The sequence below is a fragment of the Bos grunniens genome, chromosome 7 (assembly GCF_055505025.1).
Source record: "Bos grunniens cultivar Pamir isolate PY7600 chromosome 7, Bosgru_T2T1.0, whole genome shotgun sequence".
Taxonomy (NCBI): Eukaryota; Metazoa; Chordata; class Mammalia; order Artiodactyla; family Bovidae; genus Bos; species Bos grunniens.
The window spans coordinates 46,382,799-46,398,043 of record NC_141171.1 but is presented as its reverse complement, the minus strand read 5'-3'; the positions used below and the strand labels follow the sequence as shown (position 1 = coordinate 46,398,043).

General features: G+C 58.8%; 1 protein-coding gene across 1 annotated transcript; it reads left to right on the top strand.

The window, feature by feature from the left end:
* The first annotated feature begins 2,337 nt into the window (after positions 1-2,337).
* On the top strand, positions 2,338-14,357 carry PITX1 (paired like homeodomain 1). Its single transcript, XM_086411662.1, has 4 exons — positions 2,338-2,494; positions 8,059-8,295; positions 10,603-10,835; positions 12,789-14,357. The coding sequence occupies exons 2-4, from the start codon at positions 8,127-8,129 to the stop codon at positions 13,329-13,331; spliced, it is 945 nt and encodes a 314-aa protein (XP_086267788.1). The 5' UTR covers positions 2,338-2,494; positions 8,059-8,126; the 3' UTR covers positions 13,332-14,357.
* The last annotated feature ends 888 nt before the right edge of the window (positions 14,358-15,245 follow it).

The following is a 15,245-nucleotide window of genomic DNA, read 5'->3' as shown; positions in this document are numbered from 1 at the left end:
GGCCCTGGTCCCACTCCAACCCACCTCCCCTGTCTGGCCAGCCTCCCTGATCCAAAACCTCCAAGCAGCTAAGCAGGGAATGAGGGGCAGGTCTACTAAATCAGAGAATGAACCTGCTCTTGTCTGACTCAACCAACATGACCATCGTGGGGAAAGACGGAAACAAAAATGAGAGCAAACTCTTCTAAAGAGCAAAGCTGCCTGGCAGGAATCACCACTTTGAGCCTGCTGCCCACCCCCAAACCAAGCCACACCCCTCACCTCCACCATCTCCTAGACTTCTCAGTGAGATAAAAATTCTATTCTCCCATTTCACAGGGAGGGAAGCTGAAGATGGGAGACATTATATGATTTACCCAAGGCCACACAGCTAGTAAAAGACAGACAAGACTCCAACTCTGAGGACTGGGTCTCAGAGGCAGCTTTTCGGGACCACAGGTTCTGCCTGGGAACAAGGGCAGACAGAGAAGCACATATGTGTACCACATCACCACTGAGAACAAAACTCAGAAAATTGCTGTTGTGCAGAGGCAGAAAGGTTTGATTTTCCAGCACAAGCACCAGACTGAATGCCACTGCAGCTAGACAAACGTCTGGCCCTCCATACATAGTAAAGGACCAGCAGTCACATTTATGCCCAAAGATGCCCAGGATGTGGGAGGAGGCTGCCTAGGACAAGGTCGGTAGCATCTGAGCTTAGCAGCCCATGGGCCCAGACTAGCCAGCAAACCAGTTTCAAACACAAAACAGCCAAACTATAAGCAGAGGCTAGAATTCCCGAAAGGCAGGGTCCCAGCAGACTGGAGACTGCGTTCTAAATCTGAAATCACAGGCATCAGGGACTCAGCTCTTAACCCTTAAGATCCAGTGCGCACCGAGTCCAACACACCCACCAAAGAGGTGTTCCTGTTGTTAAGTGTTGAGGGGAGGCTGTGGATTCCCTCAACAGCAGGACATGGTGCAGGGGCCGCCTTGAGGGCCTGAGTGCCGCGCAGTCTGTGAGGCTTGGTCGGGCAGGCTTCCTGCTTTAGGGGTTAGGAGGGAATCTGGGGTCTCCACGTTTCCAGCCAGATAGCCTTAGAGGTGGGGACCAGAGGGCGCCAGGGCGGGCAAGGGGCCGTGGCCTCTTCTGAAGCAGCTGTTGGAGTGAACCAGGCAGGGAGGCGCCGGCGGGTGATGGCACCTCATGAAACATTGATGCCCGGCCGCCACACTGCCATCTCCCGGCACCTAGAGCCAAAGCGGCAACTCTGAGTCCCTCGGCCGTCGGGGCAGGCTCAGCCGCTCTGGTCACGGGGGTAGTCCCAGACGGACTGCCCACCCGACTCTGCGTCCCATCCCAGGGCCCCAGCAGCAGCAGGCTCAGCCTGGGCGCTTAGGGGAGACAGGAAACCTGTTTGCCCAACTGCTTTCCCAACACAGGGCTTCACTCGGGATATCTGGCAATGGCTGACAGAACTCAGCTCCCCTTAGTCTGACTTATCTCCCAGTAGCCACCAGCCAGGGACAGGCCAACCTGGCCACATAGGTTGAGTCCTCTCCTGTGAAGGGGCCGAGCAGGACGACTGCTGTAGGATGTGCAGGCAAGGGGCTGGGCAAGGGGCCTCAGCAGTCTGTCCTCGTGGGATGGGTCTCCCCTTTCCTCATCAGCCCAGCCCCTGAGGAGAATGGCGGGGGGTGGGGTGGGGAATCCTCCAAGCAGAACAGATCGGGCGGTTGTCCCTCCCTTGCAAGCGCCCCTCCACCCTCCACAACCATACACAGAGACTGACTCTAGGGTCCGTCCACAAACCTCCCTTGGCTGCCAAGCTCTGCGCGGCGGACTCCCCTGGCCAATATGCAAGACCAGCTCCCTCCCGCAGGCTGAGCAGAAAGGGGGAAAAGTCGACTCTCAAAATCCCGGCTCAAACCTTCACCTGGCGGGACCCGGGGAAACTCCGACCAGACCCCGACTAAACCGAGATCAGGCCCAGCCCTTCGAGTGTCAGGTGGGAAACTGAGCCCAGGGAAAGAAGGCGCGTCGGGGCCAGGCCGGGACCCTCAGAGACTCCGTCCGCATGCGGCCAGGCCCCTCCTCCGCGCGCGCAGTCCCGAGGAGCGCTCTACGGCCTCGGGCCCCGGCCACGAGCCGCGCCGACCCCTGCCTGCGCCCCGAGGGAGGCCGGGACCCCTAGCCCGCGGGACTGCGCGCCGCCCCCTCCCCGCCGGTCCCGACGAGCGCCTCGCTTCCCCTCCCCCCTTCCCGCCTCCCCAGTCAGTGTCCCCGCCTTCCCCGCGGGCGACGGGCGGCGGCGGCAGCAGGAGGAGCGGGCCAAGCCGCGGCAGCCCGGTCCTTGCGCGCTGGGATGTAGCGAACCAGAAGGGGCAGAAGCTGCGCGCAGAGCCAGAGACACAGCTGGATCCGGGGCTCCAGTCGGAGTGAAAATCTAAGCCAGAGTCCTTGGCGAGCGAGCCCGGAGCCGAGGAGCCGCACGCGCCGCGCAGCCCGGGTCGGGTAAGAGTCTTTGAGCTAGGGGCGCTGGGTCCCTGCGGTGTTGGGGCGCAAGGAGGTGGTGGCCGAGTTGCGCGCTGTTCGCTCCGGGAGTAGGTGGGGTCCAGCCGGTGGCACCGGACTGAGCGCATCGCGAAGGCCAGGCGCCATCGAGGCAGCTCCAGGAGCTCGTTCCTGCGCCCAGCGCACAATCACAGCTGCCATCGTCAGGCACTACCTCACCTAACCGGCGGACCCACGCCACGCTGTAGCCCTGGGCACCCTAAAAGAGCAACAGTTTCGGGGGTGCGGGCCCCAGCCCTGCAAGGGCACAGCCCTGGACGCCCTTCGCAGCCCTTCGTGGTGGCGCGGACCGCCGGGGACCTCTGGGAGAACCGGCAAGCGAGAGGGCCGCCCGCCGCTCCCCGCTGCACCCAGGAATGGGGGCCCCAGAACGAGCGGAAGCGCTGGCCCCTCTTCACGCACGGGGAACTTTGGCCTTACTTCGCGTCAAGAGGGTATTTTTCCTAAACGAAACCGCTTCATTCGTTCGCTTGTTCGTTTGTTCGGGCAGCTATGATGTAGAAAAGCAACAGACATCGGCCAGAGCCCCGGCTCTCTTCGCGGCGCACCCCGAATTCCCGCCGCAGTGCTTGGAGGCGCCCCCAGCCCAAAGCGGCCTGCCCTAGCCGCCACCGTCAGGCTTTTCCTTACCCTAAGAGAAACCCCAAGTGCTCTTCGCAAAATCCAATAAAGATATTCCCGCAGCTTCTCCAGGGTTTGGTTGTTGACGCAGGGTTCCCGAGCACGCAGCCGCTTCTCTAGAACCGGGTCTCGGAATTCTCAAATTGACGAGTCTCCTAAATCTGAGCTGATTCCGCCGTGGTTAAGCAGGGCCCCCGGCGGCCCGGATCGCAGAAATGGGAACCAACAGCGAATCTTGGTTCCAATGTTTTCTAATTTAGGAATTCCCTTAATCAAAATATTTGAATCCACTTTTCTGAGAAACCAGGGCTCGGGTATTCTCTTGGCAGCCCAGTGGCCTCTGACAGCCACGGGGGCCGGAGGGTGGCAACCCCAGGTTGCTGTCCACTTGGCAGAGGATACAGGTCAAGAATAATGACAAAAGCTACAGGCAGCGGGGGGCAGCCCAAGAGGTGGACTCACTGGCCTCCAGCCTTTTCCTCAGACTGCTGTGGAAGCCCTCACCTCTGTTGAAAAAGGAAAAGAAGTTGTCTGGGGTGTATAGACCCGGTGCCCAACTCTGGGATGTTGAGGTGGCTTTTGTTGACCTTCAGGCCAGGCTCAGCGTGCCCTTCCATTAGGAAGGCAGCTGCTGGGAAGAGGAGACTGTGAACAGCAAAAGCTGACCCTCTGCTTCCCAGCTGTGTGACCAGCCACTGCCACTTTCCCAGCCTGCTCGTCCCCTGGCTCAGCCATTCTCAGAAACTACAGAGTGACCAGTGGGCTTGGGTGAGCTGTGAGCCTGGAGAGCGATGGGCTCTACCAACTGCTTTCAGCGAGTTCTGAGTTTCGTGCTCCCAGTACACCTCAGCTCTTCTCACTGGGACAGGCTGGGGAACCCCAACTGAAAGGAGGTTGCAGGCTGGGGACCTGAAAGCTGAAAGGATCATTCCCAGCCACCTACCTGAGTGCCCCTTTCCCATCACCCAGAAACTGCTTTCAGTCAAAGAAACAATGATTTTTATTGGGGAGGGGGTGTTAGATCTGGCAGAAGGAGGTAGGTGGTCCGGGCTGCACTCCCAAAACTGGGTTTTCTAGTTTGAACTTCTCCACGGCCTAAGAGGCTTAGGGCTGGAATGTCCCAGAGAGTCACGGATGGCCCCGGAGGCAAGCCATGGCACATTCCTTTCCTTTTCCTAAAATCCCTTGATTCTGGTGCAAAGATTAGAACAAGGTACCCCTGTGAGTGGGTGGAAGGATGCCCTCCATGAGGACCCTCCAATCACCCTTCCCAAATAAAATGACTAAGCCATTCTTGGGCAGAGTCTGTTTTCTGTAAGCTCAGCCTCAGGAAGGGTCCCTGTGGTGATTATTTCAACCCAACAAGAGCCCAGGCTTCTCTGCTGAACCCAGCCAGGACTCTAAGCCCCAAATTTCCTGAAAGTCACAGAATCATTGCTAGCTCTGTGTGGCCTGGAGGGTTGTTTCCAACCCCAGTAAGCCCCCTTCCCTTCTTTCTTCATGTCCCATCATCTGGTGAGGTGGAGGCTGAAGCAGCAGTCAGGGATCACTGTGTCATGTCAGACTTGGGAGCTGTAGCACAGTGTAGGTCAAGCCTTGCCCAAGGTCACACAGCAAAGCCAAGGGAACATTGAGTCCCTGCTCTTACTCCTGAAAGAGAGCTGCCTCCTGTCTCGTGTGTGTGTGTGTGTGTGTGTGTGTGTGTGTGTGTTGCATCTGTGAGTGTGTGCAAGAAGCCCCTATTCTGCCCGGGATAGTGGCCAGGGGAGAGAGCGGCTGAGGAAGAAGACAGAGCACCCCAGGTCCCTTCTCCAGCCAGCACCCGAGATCAGGCCAGGGCCTCCTCTGGATCAGTTCCTCACCCCTACTCCTTCAGTGCTGACTGGGTCCAGTGGAGAAGACACCGCTGGGCAGCCCCCACTAGTCTCAGCCCCTCCCTAGGGCTCAGGGCCCCGGGATATGGAGCTTCACCCGCAATAGTCTGAGGACCTTTCAGTCCACACAGCAGGCATCAAGATTTCCAAATATAGGGATTATTGTGACCGCTTGGAGCACTGCCAGAGGCTTGGATCTGGAGGGGCACACAGCAGGTGCTCAATAACTGCATTAAATGCATCAACAGTGAGGGACACAAGTCCCTCAGACTGAGTAGCTAGAGCTGCAGAGTCACAAAACAGTCCCCATCCACGGAACGCCTGACTCTTTAGACCCTCTGGGGAGTGTGAGCTGTGATGGCCAGCCTCTGGACGCCCAAAGGCAGACCATTCATTTCATGACCCCTCCCAGAGGAGCACTGTGCTTCCTACCTTGGCCTGACACTTGGTGGGCTTAGAACACACCCCTCTCAGCCAGATTTCGTGCCAGACAGCATCAGTGTTCTGGAGCTCTGAGGCCTGGTTGTGTGTACATGTATGTGACTGTATTCAGCACTCCCATGTGTGGGCACAGTGAGTATGTGTGTGTGTATGTGTGCACAGCATGAGTATGTGTGTGTGTATGTGTGCACAGCACACCTGTACAGGTTCGCAGTACATATAAGTATGTGCATGCTTCTGTGACCCTGGCAGGCTGGGTGGCTCACTGTCCCATCGAAGTAAGGCAGCTACCAGGAAGGTAGCATGCGGAGGGGCACTCACTGGCATGGCATAACACCTAAATACATCCTGGAAAGGAGGTATGGCTCCTTCAGGAGAGTCAACTGAAAACTGTGGTCAAAGATGGGGCTGAGGCCAAATGCTCAGCAACCACTGTTCCCTGTGTCCATGAGCCCCTCCCCATCCCCTACACACCAAATCTGCTTTCTCCCTGGGGGTCTCAGCCTACAGAAAATTCCCTTTGGAGAAGTTGGAGCCACTCCCCCAGCCCAAACTCCTGGATGCATTCTCCTCTGGCCCCAGCCTCAGAGTTTGCCCGCTGTGGTCACAGGCACCCAGGGAGAATGGGCCGGCCCTAACGAACTGTGCTTACTCCCCAGGACCCAGAGCTGGGGGCCTTGGGCTGGGCTCAAGGGAGAGGCAGGCCTGGTTCTACCCTGCCCATGCCCTTGCTCCCACAATCCTCACCAAAGAGCTCAGCCTGGGGTGGAGCCAGGTGAGGGCAGGGACTGCTGAGGGTCCCAGACCCTGACAGCCTGCACAGTTAGCCCCAGGCAGAGATCCCAGGAGAACATTAGGATGCCCTGGGCCCAAGCGTGAGGCACTGGGCCTGGAGATGACCACAGTGCTTCTCCGGGCCTCACACCCCACCCCCACCACCATCCTGCCCAGTGCTGCTTCTGTCTAGTGGGGCACACAGAAGAGGGGCAAAGGGCACCCTGGGGTCCACCTGTGGCTAGAGGAACAGGTCAGGGCTGCACCCTACCATCCCAGCTGTCACCTATTTGCTCAAGACTCTGACATCTCAGGACCAATTAACAATTGTTAAGCAAAATCCTTCAACAAACTTCAGTGAAGGAGGAGGATTCAAGGAGGGACTCATTCTAAGGGATGGAAAAGGGAACGTGTTTGTGCTCATGGAGGGCCCACTGGTGCTGCAGCTTAGCTACCGTTGTAGCTAAGAGAAGCTCCAAGACTGTCCTAGGCTTCCTGGCCTGCTGGCCTAGGTTTAGAAACTGCAGTCACCTGGCCTGTCGGGCCTGTGCCTGCCACACTTGAGAAGCCAAAGTGAGGCCCTGCGAACCTGCCAGGAAGAGGGCAGAGAGAGGCCCACCTTGTGGTGGCCAAGGCCGGGACCTGGCGGATTTGGCCAGACCGTTGAAGGTGCAAAACAAGGGGAGAGAAGAGGCGGTGGGGGCCTGGCAGGGCACTTGGGGTCTCCTGCTGCACTCGACAGCGGCCTGGAGCCAACAGAAACGTTTCGTCTGATTAGAAGCCATCGGTTCTATCCCAATCCCGGAAAATTGACTGCGGTGCAGAGGGGGTAGGCCTGAGAAGCAGCCTTGGGGGAGAGGGTCCAAGCTAATTAGGAGGCAGCATCCGGGGGCCCATTAGAGCGCAGGCTGCTGTCACTCAGCCTGGCTCGGGTCCCGGGAGAAGAGGCCGGGGAAGGAGGGGCCGCGGCCCCTCGACGAGGACGCCTTTGGGAGCTGCCGGAACGAGCCCCGGGCTCTGCCCCCGCCCTGGCGCTGACTCGCAGGCGCCCGGTCGGTTGGATCCTGCTCGGTGAACGTTCACTCATCCCGGGCTGTTCTCGCCGGGGGCTCGGAACTCCGAGGCGGCCCAGACAGGAGTTGATTTCTGAGCGAAACAAGTCATTTGGGGCTTGAGGTGGGCACGAGCCGCGCGGGACTTGCAAGCCAGATGCGTTTCTTTTGTGCGGCCGAGGGAGAACTCAGTGTGCCACCGGGGAAGGAGGGTGAGGCGCGGCGAGGCCGCGGGAGGGGGGAGGCGGCGGGAAGGTGGCTGCGGAGGGGGAGGGCGCGGGCGAGGCAGGCCGAGAGGGAGGGAGGGCGGCAGAGAGGGCGCGGCGGCGCGGGCGGCTCGGGGCTGGATTCCGCCCGCGCTCCCTCGCTCGCTCGCTCTCTCCCTCCCTCCCAGCCCCCTCCCACCCAGGCCCACCCCACCCACCACCCCTGGCGCAGGGACTGCTGGAACCTGGCGGTGCGCGCTGTCGCTTTAAGACAGACTCTGCCGGCGCCGTCCGGAGCCTTAGAAACCGGCCCCGGATCGGGAGCCGGAGCCGGGGCCGGGCGGGCGGCTGAGGCCCGAGCGGCGGGAGCGCAGCGCGGAGCGCGAAGCCGGGCCCCCGGGTCGCGAGAAACCGCTGCCGCTGCCGCCCGCCTGGCCCCGCAGCCCCGGGCGGCCCATGGGGCGAGCGCGGCGTCGTTGCGGGCGCGGGCAGCCCTGGGGGGCAGCCGCTTAGGGGCTGCGCTCTTGTCCTCGCAGGTCGCCGCCGGGGCGGCCGGGCGCGCCCAGCCCCGGCCCCCGGAGCGCCCGCCTCGGTCCCCGCCTTCATGGACGCCTTCAAGGGGGGCATGAGCCTGGAGCGGCTGCCAGAGGGACTCCGGCCGCCACCGCCGCAGCCGCACGACATGGGGCCCGCCTTCCACCTAGCCCGCACGGCCGACCCCCGCGAGCCTCTCGAAAACTCCGCCAGCGAGTCGTCCGACACGGAGCTACCAGGTAAGAGCGGCTCCCCGCGAGGCGCGCGCGGAACCACCCGGGCGAGCAGGGCCGCGCCCCGCAGTCGGGCTCGCTCTACGCTCCAGGAGCGTCAGGACCTTGCCTTTTCCCATTCTCCATCTGACGATGAACGTGGACACGGACGCTCTTTATGAAACGGAAATTTTAGTGCTTTCCCAAGGCGCTTCCACGCGGTCCCGTCGCTCCAACTGACCGGCCGATGCACGAACCTACAACCGGAAGGTCGAAATGACAGCCTCTCTCGATCAGGAGCAAATAGAGCGGGGAGAAAAGTTAGGTTTGCGCAACTGGTTGTCCAGGGGCCGCTAGAACCGAAGGAGAGGAGCAGATGAGAGAGGAATGGGCGGGTGGGCGAGAGAAAGTGCCCAGAGAAACAGAGTACAGACACCCCGACAGACTGGGCGACTGACTTGAGAGGGGCAAAGCGGGGAGAAGGTATGGCGGGCGAAGTCAGAAAAGCAAACTGGGGGGCAAAAAAACAACAACCTTAAGTAAAAGGAAAAGAGAGGACAGCGAGGGCAGGTGGGCCAAGAGGCGCCGCCCGGCTCGGATATAGGACCCCTCAAAAGAAGGATCCCCGCCGCACGTGCGCCGCGGGAGCCGGGAGCCGCCAGGCCGCCTATCCAGGGCTCCAACTCGGCTCAGGCACGTCTCCTTCCGCGCTGCGTTTTTGTCCGAGCTCAAGCTTTTTTTTCCCCCAGCAACCGCTGGGCCGGCGGGTGGGCGGCGCGGGCAGCAACGAGGCTAACCCCCCGCCCTGTTCGGGCTCCCGGGTCTCCGAACGGCTCTGGCGCTCTCGGTCCTAATTCGGCGGCGCCGCCGAGCTCCCCACTCCCCGGGCCTTGGGCGCCTCTTCTACGTTCACTTCTTAATCCTCCGCTGAGTGTTTCTCTACGCGTTTGTAATCTCTGTTTGTTTCTGTTTTGCATCCCTAAGTGACTTTCTCTGAGAGGTTCTGTTTGGTTGGTTAAAAAACAATCAACGCAGGACGGTACTTTTGTTTTCAAAAGTTTTAACCGTGGCCTTTGGTTGGTTTTTATTTTTAAAAGCCCGGAGAAATATATAATTACAGTTGCTCTTTTTAAAAAAAAAAAAGTCTATGAGAATAGATTTAAATTTTTAACTGTATATTTCGATGTAGAAAGAACTGCTATTCTAGGTACATTTTCAAATTAAAATTTCTACATTTTACAAGAGATTTTACTTATTTACAATAATATAAGAGATTTTAAAAAGTCAATCCAAAATGGCGCGTTTCTCCGGGGTTTTCTCAAAATCCACTTACAGTGGTGTTACTTGCGGAATTTGTTACCTAACTACAGTGTTGTATTTCCCTGGGATTTAAAAATTACCTGGGGAAGGGCATTATCCAGAAGGGGTTAAAAAAAAATCTATCTACAACACTACGTTGATGTTTTAAAAACCCCGGATAAATAAATGCCTGTGCCTGCCTGGAGCTTATAAACGTACAGCACTGTATTTAGTTAGTGTTTGCATGGAGGTTTCTGACTTCTTAATTTGCGTTTGCTGTGTTTCTATCTGCCTATTTTTAAGAGTTTGTGACCCTTTCTGTGTTTTTACCCATAGAGCTGTTAGCTTTTCTGGGATTCAGTATTTTGGTTTTAAATCCTTTTTCTTTATGTTTCAGTGTTTCTATGACTGTGTTTTGTGTAGCTTGAGAGAGGGAGCGAGACTAGAGCTCCCAGGTCACCTAGACAGAGCCTGTGGGTCTGGGCTGCCTGGCAGCCGCCAGAGGGATTTTCTGGGCCTTGGGACTTGAGGCCTGGAGCTAAGGCCGAGAAACCGGCTGTGCTGTGCCTGCCCGGCTCAGTGGGGCTCCGGCTCCGGCCCGGGGAGAAGAACTTGCAGGCCACCGCCTGGCTCTGGCTCCACGGATCCCCTAGCTTCAAGCTAGAAAAGTCTGATCCTAGTTCAGAAAAGCAGAGATCTCCGATTTAGAACCCCCAAGAGCCCTAAAAACTGTACATTTTCGGGTGGCATCAACGTAGGGCTCCAGCGTGTGCCGAGCGGTGAGAGCAGGCCCTGCCCAGCTGGGAACCTTGGTCCGCGGCTCCAACTCCTGGGCTTTGCTCCCAGACGAGCCTGACCAGAAGGTGACTACTGACCGACCAGGCACAGACGGGCTCTTTCCAGCGGGGACAATTCCAGGGCCCCTGGCGGGAGGGCGGACGGCCAGCGCTGACCGCGGGCGCTTCGGTGGAGCCGGGACGGGGTGCAACAGGGCAAAAGCCCGAGGTGACCGGCGCCCCACCCTGCCTGCTTCAGAAAAGGAGCGCGGCGGGGAACCCAAGGGGCCCGAGGACAGCGGTGCCGGCGGCGCGGGCTGCGGCGGTGCCGAGGACCCCGCCAAGAAGAAGAAGCAGCGGCGGCAACGCACGCACTTCACAAGCCAGCAACTGCAAGAGCTGGAGGCCACGTTCCAGAGGAACCGCTACCCGGACATGAGCATGCGGGAGGAGATCGCCGTGTGGACCAACCTCACCGAGCCACGCGTGAGGGTGAGCGCGGGGTGTGCGCCTAAGGGGACCCGCGCAGAAGGCTGCCAGCCGGCCCAGCGCAGACCTTGAAAGCTTAGACGCGCGCCTAGACTAACACTCTTTCCAACACTCAGACCTTCTTCCTCCCTCCACCGGAGGAGATTCCACCTTAGGCCCAGTCTACCCAGCTGCTGCTGAGCCGTTTGGTGCTAGCGCCCATCGGCTTTTGTCTCCTCGGATCTTTCTGACCCACATCCTACCTGACCCTCTGGCTTCACCGCAGCCCCCATCCAAAGGCCTGTGGCCCCAAGGGACGTTCCCCTGCCCAGTAGAGCCTAGAGCCCGCCCGGACTTAACCACCCTAATCTGTGCAGAGGATTCCCCCGCCGCTGGGGACGTGGGGCCACTAGTGCCTTCCTGCAGAAACGAAAAGGAAAGGCAGATCCTGCCTGGCAGTCTTAGAGAGGGCTGGGAAGAGCCTAGGCTTGGGGTCTCAAAACTTCCTGGGGCAGTGGTTCCATCCGCAGTTGGCTAGTTCACAATCTCAGGATACTCTCCACCTGACTCTTTGTCAGTCATCAGCCAACCTGTAGCTGAACCCTTTCCATAATGACCTTTCCTGTAGGGCTGGGGTCAGGTGGGAGGTGGGGGACAAATCTGGTGGATGAGTGAGCTTCAGGAGGAATCCCTTTGGAGATCTAAGGTCTCCAACCCAAGATGAGACTGCACACTCGCTCTTCTCACCCCTCGCTTCCCAGTGAATACATGGCTTTTCTGCCAGAGCAGCAAGAGAGTAGTTTCTTCTCTGGGTACTGCAAACATTTAATCAGATATTGGGAGCACGTCCCAAACTAAACCAAAGTCCCACCAGGGCCACAGACTCCCTGCTATAACCTCAGCTCTCACCCCGCCCCAGTCAGGCTGGCCAGCCCAGTGGGGTAGGGAGAGAAGACAGCACTCAGTAATCCAGAACTCACTAATCCTGCCCCCCGGTTTACGGTGGTAGGGGTGGGGTGGGGGGAGTAATCAGGCAATGTTAGTGCTTGGGATGGAGAAGGCTGACATGCACGGATCTGGCAAGAAAGGTCGGGGGAACAGCCCAGGGCAAGAACTGGGATTTGGGAATAAAAGAGGTTCTTAACTGAATTTTGTGGGGAAAAGTAGAGGGGGAAAGCAGAGAGAAACTAGTAAGAAGTGAAAGGAAATTAAATATTTGCAGAAAAACATATCTGGCATATATTTAGGTGGCAGGAAATAAATAAGGGAGAAGCAAAAGGATCAAGTATTTGAGAAAAATAAAGAATCGACTATTTAAGAGAAAATAGTGAGGGTCAAGATATTTGGAAAGAAGGAAAAAACTAAATATTTGGAGAAGAATCAAAAGGATCAAAAATGGGGGATAATACAGAAAAATGGCCTGAGGGAGAAAAAAGTGGTTCAGATAGTGGGGTGGACCAAATGAAAATAAACATCTGGGACAGAAATGAGAATATCAAATATTACCAATAAAGATGGAAACAGACTATCTGAGGAATGAAAAATAGACTGAGGAGTCGCAAGATACTATATTTGAGGTTAGAAAACTACCTTTGGTGTTGGAGAAGAAAATGGACGGAGTATTTAGGAGATAGATGGGGAACCGTTTGCGGGAAAAGGCACAAGATAACCTGGTTGAGAGAGGAAGAAAGAAAACAAATATTTGTTATTAAAAAAACAAAACGAGGATCCGCCTTAGGAGAAGAAACCGGATTTAATTAGGGGAAGAGGATAAAGATCAGAAAAAAGAAAAGACTAATAATATTTTCTGGGGACAGGAAAGGAACCATTGTGGGGAGAAGGCAGGGGCGCAAATATGGAAGAAAAGAAACTGTATTGGGGAGAAGGAAGCGGGCTGAGGCCTCGGGGTGGGGCGGGGGCGGTGGGGGCGCCTTCCCGCCGGGCAGCCCTGACCCTTCTCCGGTCCCCCTCGCCTAGGTCTGGTTCAAGAACCGGCGAGCCAAGTGGCGGAAGCGCGAGCGTAACCAGCAGCTGGACCTGTGCAAGGGCGGCTACGTGCCGCAGTTCAGCGGCTTGGTGCAGCCCTACGACGACGTGTACGCCGCGGGGTACTCCTACAACAACTGGGCCGCCAAGAGCCTGGCGCCAGCGCCTCTCTCCACCAAGAGCTTCACCTTCTTCAACTCCATGAGCCCGCTGTCGTCGCAGTCCATGTTCTCGGCCCCCAGCTCCATCTCCTCCATGACCATGCCTTCGAGCATGGGCCCGGGCGCCGTGCCCGGCATGCCCAACTCGGGCCTCAACAATATCAACAACCTCACCGGCTCCTCGCTTAACTCGGCCATGTCGCCGGGCGCCTGCCCGTATGGCACACCCGCCTCGCCCTACAGCGTCTACCGGGACACGTGCAACTCGAGCCTGGCCAGCCTGCGGCTCAAGTCTAAGCAGCACTCGTCTTTCGGCTACGGCGGCCTGCAGGGCCCGGCCTCGGGCCTCAACGCGTGCCAGTACAACAGCTGACCGCCCGGCCGGGCCACGCGGGCCGGCGGCCGGAACGGCGCCGGGGTCGGGGCCGGGGCCGGGGCCGGGGCGGGCGCGGAGGGCCTGGCTCCTGAGCCGCCCCCTGCTCCCCACTTCCCCACCTCCGGCTTGATTTTGTGTTTGCTTTCCTGGACCTCACTCTACCCTCCAAAACGAGACAAAACAAAAAAGACGTCGGAGAAAAGTGCCGCGAAAAAAAAAACGGATGAGTTGCAATTTCCCTCGGGATGGCGCGGGTGGTGCACGTTCGCTCGCTTGGGGCCCGGGTGGGCCACTCCGCGGAGGGGACGCGGCGAGGGAGGCGAGTGCCCAGGCCGGCGGCCCGGAGGAGACGCCCCCCGTAGCCCGCGTTCCCGCCGCGCTGGACCCAGACTGAGCGGCCGCGCCTGTGAACTGGAGCGCGGAGCCCAGGCAAACCTGGGCCCCGGCCAGGTGGGAACCAAGACGCCCCCTCCTAGCTAGGCCCGGCTGAGCATACCTTATAGCTCGATCCGGATCCAAGTTGGAGTGGGCGTTGAGCCGGGGATGATGGTACCCAGCCCAGGGTCGGGAGCTCGCCGCGGAGCCGTACTAATGGCCCCGGCGCGCCTTGAGGCGCCCTCGCCTGCCCCGTGCCCCGGAGTCCTATTTTAAGGCCAAGGAACGGCAGCTGGCGGTGCGGTCGAGGCGGGAGCATGCTGAGTGCTTGTCTCCAAGCATCCCAGCCCCTAAGGTTCGCCGCCGCAGACCCAGGCCCTCCGCTCGGCTCCCCCCGGGCCTAGGAGAGGGCCCCCCCTTTCCCGGCGAAGAGCCCCCTCTTCACCGCCCGCCGTGCAAGAGTCGAGCCGGGAGAGCTCGGGGCGCGGCCAGGGCCCCAGCCGCGCCCACTTTGCACACCCGCTCTCCGGCCCGCGCCCCTGTTTACAGCGTCCCTGTGTATGTCGGACTGACTGTATAGAATTATAAATCTGTCTATATCGACTTGTCCATGTACGTCTATTAAAAACCATAGTACGAGCGTGCTAACCGCTGCCGAGCCCTGACTGCTTCATTCGGCGAGAAGGAAGGTGGGTAGAAAGGGAAATAGGCCCCCGTGGGCTCTGCTCGTAGGAGGGAAGAGCCGAGGCCGACCCCGCCAGAGGACCCTACCCCTACGTCCCCGCCACCATTCCTGGCCTGTTCAGCCCAGCTCCCTTGAGGGCGCGGTTGGGCGCTACCAACTCCCTCTCCAAGCGCGCGCGCGCGCCCCCCCAAGCAATCGACTGAGCCGCTCAGCCTCCGGCGCTGCGCGGGCTGCCCCAGCCTAGACCGCCAGATTCTGCAGGTTCTTCTCAGGCTGGGCCTGAATGGCCCTCCAGCCTCTCAGGGTGGTGCCCAGCCTTTGTCTGCCGGGAACCTTGGGGTGGGAGCCGCTAAAAGTTTTTTTAGGCCCGGGGTTGCCTTTTCTCTCATAGGCCCGGTGCCGCACTGTGAGCCCTGCTCTTGCTGTTAAGGAGGACCGAGGGTGCTGGATCCGCCAGAGTCTAGCCAGGGCCTCCCTCTGCCTTTCCATATCGAAATCCCACCCAGGGGCATATGGCTATTACGGTGAAAGTGTCCACTACGCAGAACTCATTTCTCACTTCCCTTCCATCCCAACGTATCTGTGGCTCCCAGCGCCACCACCCTCCCCCACTTTGGAAACTACTGAACAAGACCAGCCTGTAAACTGCCTGTAAAATTCTGCTTCCCTTAAGTAAGTCATTTCTAATGGCAAAACAAAATGTTTGCAGCTGCAGCGGGTGAGGAAGGAGGGGTTAGTATTCTGCTTTAGAGTCACCTTGTGATGGGCAATGCCCTGGGGCTGGGCCCAGGCAGGCCCTAGCTGGGATGCGGTATGGCCATGGGCTTAGTCATGGGTTAATAGCTGGAGAG